The sequence below is a fragment of the Rhodamnia argentea genome, chromosome 6 (assembly GCF_020921035.1).
Source record: "Rhodamnia argentea isolate NSW1041297 chromosome 6, ASM2092103v1, whole genome shotgun sequence".
NCBI classification, from domain to species: domain Eukaryota; kingdom Viridiplantae; phylum Streptophyta; class Magnoliopsida; order Myrtales; family Myrtaceae; genus Rhodamnia; species Rhodamnia argentea.
Genome location: NC_063155.1, coordinates 9477022 through 9490580, shown reverse-complemented (window position 1 = coordinate 9490580; position 13559 = coordinate 9477022). Strand labels below are relative to the sequence as shown.

At 42.1% G+C, this 13559-nt stretch overlaps 2 protein-coding genes across 6 annotated transcripts; both read left to right on the top strand.

Moving 5' to 3' along the window:
• Positions 1-3205: 3205 nt before the first annotated feature.
• On the top strand, positions 3206-6108 carry LOC125315618 (iron-sulfur cluster assembly scaffold protein IscU-like). Its single transcript, XM_048281079.1, has 3 exons — positions 3206-3645; positions 5123-5177; positions 5711-6108. The coding sequence occupies exons 1-3, from the start codon at positions 3351-3353 to the stop codon at positions 5877-5879; spliced, it is 519 nt and encodes a 172-aa protein (XP_048137036.1). The 5' UTR covers positions 3206-3350; the 3' UTR covers positions 5880-6108.
• Positions 6109-7705: 1597 nt separating this feature from the next.
• Positions 7706-12203, top strand: LOC115741460 (serine/threonine-protein kinase ATM). Of its 5 annotated transcripts, XM_048279908.1 has the most exons (4): positions 7707-8084; positions 8301-11567; positions 11734-11767; positions 11879-12002. In XM_048279908.1, exons 2-3 carry the CDS (start codon positions 8334-8336, stop codon positions 11737-11739), a joined length of 3240 nt encoding a protein of 1079 aa, XP_048135865.1. In that variant the 5' UTR covers positions 7707-8084; positions 8301-8333; the 3' UTR covers positions 11740-11767; positions 11879-12002. The 5 variants fall into 5 exon arrangements, with proteins under 5 accessions (XP_048135864.1, XP_048135866.1, XP_048135865.1 ...); XM_048279907.1 differs by lacking the exons at positions 11734-11767; positions 11879-12002 and adding an exon at positions 12171-12203 and having other exon boundaries at positions 7706-8084; XM_048279909.1 differs by lacking the exon at positions 11879-12002 and having other exon boundaries at positions 7706-8084; positions 11734-11771.
• The last annotated feature ends 1356 nt before the right edge of the window (positions 12204-13559 follow it).

Here is a 13559-nt window from a genome sequence, read left to right as displayed (position 1 = left end):
AGGATATTATGGTCTTTCAAAATAAAGAAATGGGCAAGTGGGCTAGACCCACTATATCCACGTGTTGGTGCACGATTATTAAGCGCACTTAGCACTTTGCATGCTTGTGAGGTTGCGGATAATTATTGGCAATAATCAACAATCATTTCATTTTTTATTTTTTTTATTTTTTGAAATTATAATAAAAATAAACTGTTGATTCCTCTTGCAATTTTTCAGACGAGACAGTTTTCGGACAATGAAGAGTTGTGTATGAATAAATTATTTTTCGGATAACGAAAAGTCGTGTCCGAATTAACTGTTCATTAGACACGAAGAGGTGTGTCCAAAATTTAACTGTTCTTTGGACATTAATAGTTGTGCTCGAATGACAGTTTTTGAAATATGAAAATTTGTCTTCTTTCAACTATTATAAATTGAGTGACTCAGTTCATTTTCAAAACTTAACTTCTATTTTCATTTTTTCAAAAAGGTACATAGCCATTGTTTTCAATTGTTGTCCTTGAGAGATCCTGGAGACTTATCAAAATTGCTATCCGTTATTCTCACTAAAACTTCGTTGTGCTCTAGAGGATATTTGTCGGAAACCATTAGCAATATTGTGGGGTAAATAAATCTTTAAAGAGAGTGTTATCACGCACACCTCAACGTCCGATTCCATTTCATCCCATTCCGATTGATATTTTCCAACACTATCAACATCAGAATAAGCACTCAACACTAAGGTAGAGTTAGCAGAAAAGTGAACGTCAAGAAATAGATACCATCGGTAACAACTGCAGTAAAGAGAGTTATACATAGCGCGGTCATGAACTGATGCAAACAACATAGGCGATGTCAAGACGAGTGATGGTGAGATATATAAGACTACCACCCAACTGTCGGTTGAGTTTAGGATTAGGAAGAGGAGCCCATCTTTCTCATTGAATATGGCATTAGTCTCAATGGAAATCGCAGCAGCCTCACTCAAGAAAGAAGACCAAAGGAATATTTGGCTTAGGAAAGATAATAGACTAGAGAATTTGAAGTAACCTCCAAGCCTAGAAAGTAGCTAGATCACTCTCAAGCTATTGGCTAAGATCCTGCTAGAGTTTAATACTGAAATGATCTTCGTCACGAATAACTAGGCGAAAGGATACCTAGAGTGCAAATATTTATGTATGATGCTCACTTTAACGCCAATATTTTTTTTTTTTGGATCTCTTAAGTGCCAAATCATAAAAAAAACGATTACTTAAGTGCCAACGATGAGAAATTTTGGCCAACTAATTAGGTGTCATTTATTTTTAATTTACATTACGTGGCAATTTGTTTTGATAAATCAAGCCACGTGGACTTTTAAACTTAAAAATAAGTTAAATTTTCTTAAAAATTAAAACTAAACAGAAAAATAATCTAAAAAAAAGATAAGAATTTGCAGAGGTGATGGCTCATATTACGTGGATTTTTTTTAATTGACTTTTCACTTTTCTTTTTGCTCACTAGGATTTTCCGTCAAGCCACGTAGATGCCACGTATGATTTCCAACAAAGCTCATCGGAGTTGGCTCTGAAATAACCATTTTCCAAAAAATTGGCACTTAAGTGATCCAAGAAAATATTAGCACCAAAGTAAGTGCCGTAAACAAATATTAACATTCCTAATGTTCTTTTATCCTAATAACTATATTGTCCACATATGAAACAATAAAATGTACCCACGAGGTGTTGGTTGAACAAAGAGAGCATGGTTACAGGAACTAGATGTAAAGCCAAGACATTTCACGGGGGAGTTAAAGTTAAAATTAGAATATCATGCATGAGGAGCTTGTTTCAGTCCATATAATGTTCGATGTAATAAACATACTTTGTAAGAAGGATGAGAAAATCTAGCAGGAGGACCCCTAAAGACTGCACTTAGTCTAGAACAGAGACCATCGCTCAATTGAGGTGACGACAAGAAGACTTCTAATAGAAACAAGAGATGCAACCAGATCAAAGGCCTCACGACAATCTATATCATGCTCCTGAGTAAAGCCTTTTGCTATTAGTCAAACTTGGTAGCATTTTATAGCACCGCCTACCTTTGTTTTAATCAAATACCTTAATTTGCAGCCTATGACAAATTTTTTAGGACGCAAATCAACCAAATCATTTGTCTAAAGCTTGCAACTCATCCGCCATTGCTTGCTGCCAAAGAGGATTAGTACTAGCATCTTTACTTGTGCAAGGCTCATGAAAAGAAGCAATAGTAGAATAACAATGAAAATCACGAAGCTAAATGGAAGGTCAGCTTACACGATGGAACGACATACAGAAAAAAGGCGAAATGACCTAGGATGTGGAATCGCGACTTGAATTTTTCGAATAATTTGAACCTTGAAAAGAAACAAATGATTTGGTCTGGTCTGGTCCTTGAAGAGATCTTTGGAAACGCTAATCTAAATATCCTTCCAATCTGAACTTGATCAATCTGAAAAATATTATGGGATGAACCTAAGCTCAGTAAATAAAATCTATAAGGGAGGAGATCATATTACCACTTAACTAACTGTCGACCAAAATAACACGAATATATTGAAGTAGGATTATAAGAAAAAAAAAAAAACCGAGCTTGCTGAGACAAGTGGATCGCAAGTGTACCTTTTCTTTGGTTTCGATTAGAAATCAACTGTGGTAGTGTGATTAGAAACCACTCTTTTAGATTGCGTTTAAGATAGCGAGTGACGGAGGCGAAGCAAAGTTGGCGATTCGCACAAAAATATACCGAGCCGACCCGCGCCCACCCCCGGCCGATGATCACCTCTTTTACATGGTCATAAATTCTTATGGGTCATGCAGCCATTGTAAAAGTCTGGTTATAGTCTCTTTTTCATTTTTCCCTCGGGACGAACAATCACTGGCTTTTTGGGCCAAAGGTTATGGGCTTATTGGGCTCAAGTGTTTCATCTCAGCCCCATTTCTTACCTCATTTGAGCCGAGAATTGTGCGTGACCACCGGCCCATCATCGAAGTCCTAGCCCAACTGTTTTGGCAACCATCAGAGTTGACTTTAGGCTGATCGCGACCGTTGGATATGAATACCTCGGAAAGTTTCGCCCTCATCCATCAACGCCGGAGATTGAAGATATTAAGTACACGTCGGTTCAGGCTCGCAAAACCCAACTAAAATGCCGCGAGATGCCTCTCCCTCATCTCTTCCCTCCACGTGTCCTCCTCCGGAGCCTCTCACCGCCATTCAAACGTCCCAAACCCTAGAAATCGATCTTCTTCAACCTCTCGATCTCTCGCAATCTTCGTCAAAACTTGTAACCAGAATCCCAGCTCCGGAACTCCAAATTCAGCTGTTTCTCGACAACTTTCCCCGCAATAATGCTGAGAGTCGGTGCGAAGAAGCTCGCGGGACTGGTTCCGCGGGACCCTTCGTCGGGGCCGGTCCGGGTGTTGCCGCGGCTGTACCACGAGAGGGTATTGGACCACTACAACAACCCCCGGAACGTCGGGTCGTTCGACAAGACCGACCCGACGGTCGGGACGGGGCTGGTTGGCGCGCCGGCGTGCGGCGACGTGATGAAGCTGCAGATCAAGGTCGATGAGGCCGGGAAGATCGTGGATGCTCGTTTCAAGACCTTCGGCTGTGGGTCCGCCATTGCGTCTTCCTCTGTCGGTGCGTATCCTCAAAAACCTTTAAGCCTTTTAAGCGGTGAGGTCTGTTTTCTCTTTGTGTAGGGTGATGTGCATCGGTGGATTGGTTCTACTGACATTAGATTAATAAAGGTGAAATCGTAGGTTTTCTTGAATGTCTTTTAGTTACAATTCGAGCTTACCGAGGCAACTGGGACTAGGTAACGACGTGTGTGGTTTCCACGGAAGTTGGGGATCCTGAGTATGAGGTTTTCCGTTGGCGGACTGAAAGATGTATGAATTTATGTATTGTATCTAGTGTCCTGGTGAATAACTGACGAATTGCTTTTGTAGTTTTCATATGCGGTGATAATTGTTGTTTGCAGTCATCCTTTGGATTGCGACTGTTAGCATGTTAGGTAGGGAAATGGTATGTATTTCTTGTAACGTTATCTCTTGCTGTGAGTTCTACTTTTACTCAATGATCACCTTTGAATCCGCCGGACGTGACGTTGTTCTATTTGGGGATAAAAATTTGACTTACTGTTTATATTCGGTTGCCCCAGTGCAGTGTAGGCCAATGCCAAACTTTGTATGGTGGTTATCGTAATGCAACAAGTGCCAGAAATGTTAGTCTAAGTTGCTTGTTTCGTGATTTTCTCCCTTTCGTGTCAATTCTCGTGTAGTCTCATTCTTCGGATGTTTGTATGAGATGTTTTCTTGAAGAGGGTCAGAGTACTTTGTTCTTTTCATCGGTCATCTTTCTTTTCTTGTTTTGAATCTTTGTCCTATGCTAATGTAAGACCGGGATCTCTCTGAAATCTTTTGGATAGGACAGTTAAAGAAATAATACGAGTTGGGTTGTTCTCTTATGCAGAAGTTGTATTAAAAGACTGCAAAAGTATACTTTGATTGAGTTAGATCTTCACTTGGACCTGCTGGTGGTTGGCCAGAGAGATGCCCTTCTTCTCTGCTTTGTGTTGTTCATTCAGTTTGAATCTATCTTTAGAAGATTTGAATCCAAATATAAGGTATACTGAAGATTTAAATATTGGTAATGGATTTATGAACTTGCCAGATGTGTCTGTAGACTGTAGGGTACCCTGTGGCTGATGTGGAGTGTCAGCAGGACCTCCTTTTGGTTTCCTCTGTTTTCTCAATCCATTCGTGGGATGATGATGAGGTCATTCTGTGTAATGGCATTGTGAATTTTTTCTTCATATGTTGTTGAAGGATGATTTTCGAAGTTGTTTAATGAAGGGGCTTCAGTGGGAGCTCTCTGTACGTTTCCTGTGAGACATTTGCAGTGAAGCAGGGGCCATTTTCACTATAGTTCTTTATCAAATTGTAGATTCTGCTTATAGCTGCAAGATGAGCCTTTGCTTTTTCCTACCATGCTTTGATAATTGTAATTGTCCAATACACTCATAGATTGAACTTCTTCTGAGTTGGGATTGTGTTGTCAGTTTAGGAAATCACTCCTCTTTTTACTAATTTCTTACTCTAATTGCTTGTTCCAGCGACTGAATGGGTGAAAGGGAAGCAGATGGAGGAAGTCTTAACCATTAAAAACACGTAAGCTCTGTTGAATTGGTGAATACTTTTGTAATTTTTCTATCCATGATTTTGTAAGCCTGCTACTACTAGTGGTTTTATGTTATTTTATGAGGCATGGAATCAACTGACGGTTCTTGCACTTAAAGTCAGATTCATTAGTTATAATTCAGAAGTTCTTCTTATTCTTGTTGTAGTGCAGAAAATAAAAGAGGGGTGATAGTTTGATACTGCTTGTCAACAGCAGTCCTCTTCACATTTTACTGCTGAGTGAGGCCCACATGTCCAGGATTGAGAATTCTGCATTTCTTGAATATTTGGGAAGACAAGTAATCATGTTTGGCGTGGACATATTTGGTTCTTGGCTTAAGTAGGAATTTTTTATTGGACTTACTAGGTTTTTTCACTGACATGCTTAATGGCCTTGATAAATTTGTGCTGACTTGTTCTAATATCACAAAGGAGTGAAATCCTAATTATTCTTATGTTGTGGTTCTTGATGTACTCCTTGTATCTTTTTCCTGAATGTGGTTCGTAACTGATGCCTCGTGCAGGGAAATTGCAAAGCACCTCTCTCTTCCACCTGTTAAGTTGCACTGCAGCATGCTTGCTGAGGACGCAATAAAGGCAGCCGTAAAAGATTATCAAGCTAAACATGCTAAGTTGAATGGAAGCAGCGATAGTGCTGAGGATGCACCTCTTGAGAAGGCGGCTGATGCCTGAAGCTGCCCGTGAAATGATGATGATACCTCTGAGAAGGAGGCTGATGCCTGAAGCTGTCCATATATGATGATGATAACGGTCTATAAAAAAATCGTATGTTGTGGCTTGAAGTTGTAATAATGGACATGGAAAATGTAAAGAATACTTTTGCGTAGTACCTTCCAAGAACAGCAGCCTTCGTTGTTCGTATACATCAGGTATCACAATTTCTTGGCTCCTTGGTTGCGGATGTGGTTGTTTATAGTTTTTATCTTCTTGGCTGATTGTTCGTGGATCGGTTGATTGGAAGGCTAGGTTTCAAGGTGTTGGGTCTCTGATTAGTGATCTTCCATTTTATGTTGCTCATAACGCCGAGACAGCTCGAGGTTAAGCCACTGTTTGTTCCAGTGCTTGTCTGGAATTCTAGGGTCTCAGTGGGGGAAAGATGCTTGTTTGCTGAGAGTCATGTGGCATTCAGTGAGGTGTTTGAACGGGGAATTGTGTTCCTTCCTTCTATGGGGATGTTTGTGATTCTCTGGTGCTTGAGAACTCTTTCAGTTTTGTGTTTTATCTCAGACCTTACCGAGTCATTTGCTATTACAACGTACAATGAAGTGTTCTTTTGCCCAGGATTAAGAATCAGCTCAGATTGCGGTGGTCGTTCATGAGCTAGTAACCTTCTCGACGTCGGCAGGATGTGCGGCCTTCATGGATTGGAGCAGCCCTTACTCGGGCCTGTCTATATATGCTCGGTTTACCACGAACGAGGGTCCGGACAAAACTTGGCAATTTAGGATGAAACTCCATAACCTATTCAAACTCAAATACGATCATTATATGCCTCCGCGTGGGGTTACAAGTATAATTCTTTCGGCGTGAGGACTCCGATTGTCCTGAATCAAGGAAAAGTTCTCTCCGCCCGCTTTCGAGAAACTTCCCCAATCAACAGGACGATTTGTTGTATGGTGGTATTTTTTCCTCCTAAAGTGGAAAATTGGTGAATGGGCAGAAGAAGTGTTGCATCAAAAACGTGCCTTGTCTTGCCATAATCTTTCGCTGTTACGTTATGAACACGGGAAAATTGTCAAAAAAATTTTAAACCTATTGCACTTTTGTCAATTCAATTTGTTGATTCAATTCTAAATTTTTTCACCTTTTCTTGATTCAGTTTTGTTAGCCGAAAATCGCTGATGTGGATGCTAACCGTCCTAATTGTTACTGTTGGTGCTAATATGGACAATTTTTAATAATATTTGAGTAATTTTATAAAAAATCAAAATTTTTTAAAATTTTCCCTTTTTTCTTTAGGATTCATCGGGTGGCGACCCCTGGGCAAGAGCCACCCTCGCTCGCTCTCGCCCAAGGGCAGGCAACCTATGAAGCCGTAGGGAAAAAAAGGGAAAAAAAAAGAATCAATTTTTTTTTTATAAATTACTAAAATGTTATAAAAAATTATTCATGTCGGCGTCGGTAGTGCCAAGTAAGATGGTTGGCATCCACGCCGCCGATTTCTAGTCAATAGGACCGAATTGGCAAAAAGTGAAAAGGTTTGAGACTAAATTGATAAACTTAAAAGGTCTTGGATTGAATTGATAGAAATATGAAAGGTTTAGGACTTTTCTGACAATTTTTCCGAACACACGGGTGTAATCGTATAATTAATGGGAAAATCTTGACATTGTACTCGAAATTTAACAGCTCTTCTCACTCAAGTCAAGGCTAATCGCCCATGAAAGAATTCCCATCAAACTTTGAACTCATCCCAAAAAGAAAAGGAAGGAAGGAAGGAAGGAAAATGTCCAACGGCTCCAATTTTACATAAAGAGTGGTAATGCTACATGGCAGGAGCAGAAGCGACGCTGCTTTTCATACTTACGGACTATTCCGTCATCTGGTCAGCCCTCACAGAAATCACATGCCTTCGCTTCGTCTACAGTCTTTTATCTCCCACTTAAATGCCCTTCCCACGCCCCGTATCCTTTGCCTCAATACTCTCTCTCTCTCTCTCTCTCTCGACCCTCTAGAGGGCTTGGTGGGCAGCACCAACTTTCCCTTTCCTTGGAGCTCTTCTCTCGCGTTTCATCGATCGTGTCCCTCCTCGTTTCGACGCTCTCTCTTGTCAAGATTCGACCTTTCTGCCGCACCGTAGCGAGTTTGGTCGTGGGAATTTGTGGAGGCTCCGACTCCCGTCTTATGTCTGTGTCCCCCACGCTTCTGTTTTTCCAGGTCTTCTTTTCATGTTCTTGTACTCTTTCCCATTTCGTTTCCTTTTGCATTTTTTTCTTTTTTTTTCCCATGTTCTTTTTAACTTTTGCGTTCTGGGGTTGTCTTGTTACCTGTCAAGGACTGGTTTTTTGTTTTCCTGTAATTTTTTGGGCTATCTTAGACGGCCTTTTTCTTTGATGGGTTTCGTTCTAATAGTGACTTTGTTCTTTTTTTCAGCTGTAGGAGTGTGTTTGAGAAGTTTTTCTTTTGATGGAAGACCTGAAATCATCTGGTGCTGAACGCGCATGTGTCGAAACCCTAGGAGAATCTACTGCAGAGCATCATCTTTTCATTTCCAGTGAAGATGGTGGTGGGTCTGGGTTGCATATTGATTCTCTGAAAGAAAATGGTAATGGTGCAGCTGTTGATGCTGTGGCAACAGATGCTGAAGTTGGGAATGCAAATGTAAGCTGTGGTCTTAAAGGAAGTGAGACTGTAGATGAAAAATGTGGTGACTTGGCATTTGATTCTGAGGTTCCTGTCGAAGGGGCTGGTGGAAATACTGATATTGTTGATGGCATTGATGTTGCTGTGAGCGTTTTTGGACTGGCAGCTCAGGATGTCGAAAGAGAGAGCACTGTTACTGCTGGTGCAGGGGGGGTAAGTTCGGGCATTGTTGAAGATGCGATGGTTGGCAATCTAGAAAATTACAATGCTGGTGGCAACTTGGAGAACATTTTGGAAAATGTTGAGGCCGGCACTAGAATTGTGAGCTCAACCGGTAATAGGGGTGAGGAACTTGTTAAAGATGTGGTAGTCCTAGACGGAGGAATGGAAGCTGAGGAAGCGCCTGATTTGATTGGAGACAAATCATCTGAGAAGATGGAACTAACTGGCAATGGTATATCACTTTTTGTGGAATTTCCTGGACCGGCAAGTGGAGCAATTCAGGATCATGTTGTTGAAGGTGGCCATGAGTTGGGCATCAAAGAAGAGCAGGAAAAAACGCCGTGTCAGGCGATGGATAGGATGGAAGATAATAATGACTGTGTCAGTTTTGCCGTAGGGGATGTTGTATGGGTGAAAACCAAAAGTCAGACATGGTGGCCAGGAAAGATTCTAGATCCTTTAGATGCGCCAAAATATGGTATGGAAACAATGGGAGTTGACGAGAGGGAGTGTCAACTTGTTGGGTACTTGGGAAGTGCTCATGTTTCTTGGTGCCTCCTGTCTCACTTGATGTCTTTTCATAGGAACTTTGAGCAGATGCTGAGACAAAAGAAGTCCAGAAGCTTCATCAGTGCTGTCCAAAAGGCCGTGGATGAATTTGGTACCCGTGTGAGGCTGAAGCTCTTGTGCGCATGCTTTTTACCAGAAGACGAAGATGGGGATGTAAAGCCTGAAAAAGGGACAAAGACCTCTGTTTTGGAGGAAATCAGTGAAGTTTCGAGCAGTTTATTTGAAGGTGGGAAGTTTCTCCATCATCTAAAATGCATTGCCCTTGCTACTTCTGTGCCTACCATGCTTGAACTTACAGTCGTGATGAATTACTTGTCTGCCTTCTACTGTTCAATTGGGCATCACCGTATGCCTATGCAACTTCTCTGTCCAACGACAGACGCCGAGGATGATGCTGAGGACTTGAAGGATAAATTTTTCTCAGGTGAAGATGGGTTAAAAACGAAAAAGAAGCGTAAGGCTTGGGGTTCTGCTCAGGAACTTGGAAGTGATGCAGTTGAAGATGTTAGTGCCAGTAAACTGGATCCTCTATCAGAAGAAGAGGCGGAAGGGAATAGCGACTACGGGTCCAAGGAAGATAATGAGAAGGGGCTTGAGTCGAGGGCACGAAAGAAGAGCAAGTACTTGTCATATCCCTATGTAAACTGGGGAAACAAAGAAGGTTTTGCAGAAATAGGAGATCATGGCTCCTTGAATGGTTCTCATGAAATGGTCGGGATGGATTCATGTGGCATTGAGTTCGCTGGTTCTCCTTCATTTGTCAAATCTACTGGTAAGATATTCCCAAGCAAATGGTTTAAAAAGTTTGCTTCTAATAGTCATGTCTCCACTGCAGAGTCATTAAGCATTTCATCAGCGGAGTTCTTGGCCGAGCTTCGTTCTGCGGCATTGGGATGTACACATCCTAATGAAAGGAATGACTTCGACTCGATTGGGTGGTTTGCCTATAGATTTAGAAGCTCAACTTATCATGATCAGGCCATATATGAAAAGTGTGTTAAAGACATTGCTGATCAGAAAGAGGGATTTGCTGCCAGCCCTTACTCTGCTGGTAACTCTGAGCTGAAGGGGAGAAGAAAGAGAGGAAAGGCTGGAAAAGGGAATTCAGATGCTGGAGCTAGCCTCAAAAAGCAAACGGGTGGTAGAATCAAAACAAAGTCTCTCTCCGGCTTATCAGATGTGAGTATTACCTTTGCTACCACTAGCAGCTCACCCTTGAAGGATTCTCTGGAGATGGCCCCTCTCATGATGAATGGAAGTTTTAAAGGAGAAAAGAAAGGAAAGAAAAGAATGGCGACTCCTTTGGATTTGGGGACCAAACAATTGCATAGCTTACTGGATTTGAATAATGACAGTGCCATACCGAGACTTCGAGGTGAACACACTCTGGTTATGGGCATTACTCCCGGAACTGAGCCAAAGAAGAAGAGGAGGAGGAGGAGGAACCAAGATGAGGTAGCTTCGACACAATCCGCCTCTCTCACTAAAACTACTTCAGGCTTGCCGATGGTCCCTGATGATATTGCAAACCAATCTGTGCCTGCTGCTGCTACAGATACTCACCTGGATATTGGATCTGCATCTGTGGATGGCACGAATGCACGAAAGAAGAGAAAGAGAAAGGAGAAAGATGCGGAATTATATCCGAGTATACCTGATTTAAATGGAACTCAGGTTATTCCAGGCTCATCAGGAAAAGATTTTCAGAAAACAAGCTCATTATCGCCGGAAGTTAAAATGAAGCAGAGGAGGAGAAGAACAAAAGAAGGATCCGACAAGCAGTGTCAGATTAACAGGCTGGCTACTGGAAGACTGCTAGATAGAATCAGCCCCGGGACAAATCAAGAAGCCCAAGGAACTGCTCTTATTTTGACGTTTGCTGCAGGAAGTCCTGTGCCTACGAGGGATATTTTAATCAACACATTCTCCCAGTTTGGGCCTCTGAAGGATTTTGAAACCCAGCTGGCGAAAGATTCTAATATAGCTCAGGTGGTCTTCGCTAGGAGCACAGATGCCGATGACGCATGTAGGAGCTTGGAGAAGAGCAACCCGTTTGGTTCAGTTCTTATGAAGTATCAAGTTCATCACTTTGACCCTCCAAGCTTCCCGTCTGGATCGGCCACTCTACCCAGTGAGGCGCCACCTCTCGACTTCATAAAGCAGAATTTGGAGATGATGACGTCGACGCTGGAGAACTCGGGAGACAATCTCTCCCCGGAGACCAAAGCAAAGCTGGAGGTAGATATCAAAAGCCTTCTGAGCAAGGTCAGCAATATGGTCGGTTCGCCTTCTAAGTAGTAGTTGTAGGGATCAGAATGATCTTTGTCTAGCTTGTTTACGAATCGGTAGATGTTAAGGCCAATTTATTAGTCTCATAGTAGCTAGGCTCCTCGTTTTCTGAATCAACTGTGACATGGTAGTCTTATCGCAGGAATGAGAAACCTTCTGTAGTTTTATGGCTTCTAACGTCTGGCTATGCACGATTATCTTACCTAACTATTTCATGACAGTGGATTGCCTTTTGTTTCTGGATCTCAAGAAACCGAACCAAATAGCATGTGGTTCGCAAATCATCTCCATGGCCAATACTTCATGCATAAGAAACCGCACTGAACCGCATGATTTGCTTGCTTTGGCTTAGTTTTTCAATCATAACCAAGTAAAAGCCGAGCCCCGATATCGAGGATTACAAATTTTTCTCTTGGTCTAGTAAGGGCTAAGGATGAAAAGTTCATGGCTTTTGAGGTAAAAGTATCTGCATCTGTTTCTGGATGGGTCAGCAAATTCTCTGGTACTTGAACTTATTCCTTAAAAAGGACGGCATTTTATTCATTGACCTTTTCATTCTTGCATTTTACGAGCATTCAGAAGAGTTGCTTAAATTGAGAACAGATTTCTCAGAATCTATTCTCATCTTCGCCCCCACCGTCGCGAACCCAAAGAAACATGGTTCCTTAAATTGGCCAAGCGGTATCATGAACCCAGACCGTGCCGGCCAACTTCCTGTCGAGTCTCCCCTGCCGGCAGCAGTAACAACACTGGCTTTTTTGTCATTCGCGGCGGTGTCTCCGTGTTGCGTTGTCGCTGTCACTTGCGCTGCCCGACCCGCTCTGGTTTGACTGTACTCTTGGGGAGTTGTGGCCATCAAAGCCGTTGTTGCCCCTCACCTTCACCTTACTAGCCGCTATCATCTGATAATGAGCGGTCCCTGAGCTGCCGCTGTTCCCAACCCCTAGGTCGTTGCTGCGTTTGCTTTTGCTCTGCCGAACCGCCATGTGACCGGGCTGCTGCGCGTCGCCCCAACCTTTGCCCAAGCTGTCGATTGCGGTATCTGAAGTCGGTACATCTCACTGCACTTTGGATTTGTGATCGCAAGCCTGGCTCGTCGCCGTCCCAATTCTACTCACTGTCTTCGAAGTCGCCGATTGGAGTGTTGTTGTCATTGAAACCAGACCCCGTGCCACAATGCCGATGCTCACCTTTCAGTACGCTGTTGTGTGACGCGACTCACAATTCAGTTCGCTTCCGTGAATTAGGCTCGCTATTGTTGCTGCCCGCCGAATCAAACCGATCTGTCATCGGACTAGTTGCGCTGTGTCTCTCATCGCTGCAGCATCGCCGGCCGTCTTTGCACAGCTACGGGATGGTTAGAGATATCATTGGTTCCGAGTACGCTAGCTTCAAGTAGACATGTATAATTGAACTTTGGCTTAGGATGTTCATTGTGACTAATTTTGTAGTGTAGCAATTAAGTTTGTCATGCACTTTAAATCACGCTTAATTCTCGGGGAGAATTCATGTTATTTTATGGAAATTTATCATATTTTATGCTTCGTTTGTTTCGCAAAAAATGAAGAACTTAAAAAACACTTTCCAAGCAATAGATCACTTGCATCGCTTGAAACAATTAGTCAATAAAAAATATTTTTATTGACGACAACAGTTTATGTTCAAATATTTTCGTGGACGATAATTAGTATTTTGAATGGTGCCCGCATATTTTGAGAGGAACCATTTAGAATGAAAGGCATACTACTGATTTTTCATGTCACATTCGCGTCCGGTAAACGTTATGATAGAGAAATTAGAATTTCCCATGCACAAGTATTTTAGTGCAATTTAGGTCGTCTACATTGCATATTAATTCACATGCCTCGTTTGCATGTCAAGTGAGAGAAATCAAATCTTGTATATCAATAGCTTTGTATTGCATCTTCTTGGACAATCACAAGAAAATACATTTAAGAGTGCATTTGC

Coding starts and splice junctions, on each gene's coding strand:
- LOC125315618 (XM_048281079.1), top strand. CDS start 3,351: ATGCTGAGAGTCGGTGCGAAGAAGCTCGCGGGACTGGTTCCGCGGGAC. Junction 3,646..5,122: donor CATTGCGTCTTCCTCTGTCG/GTGCGTATCCTC, acceptor TGCTTGTTCCAG/CGACTGAATGGGTGAAAGGG. Junction 5,178..5,710: donor GTCTTAACCATTAAAAACAC/GTAAGCTCTGTT, acceptor TGCCTCGTGCAG/GGAAATTGCAAAGCACCTCT.
- LOC115741460 (XM_048279906.1), top strand. CDS start 8,334: ATGGAAGACCTGAAATCATCTGGTGCTGAACGCGCATGTGTCGAAACC.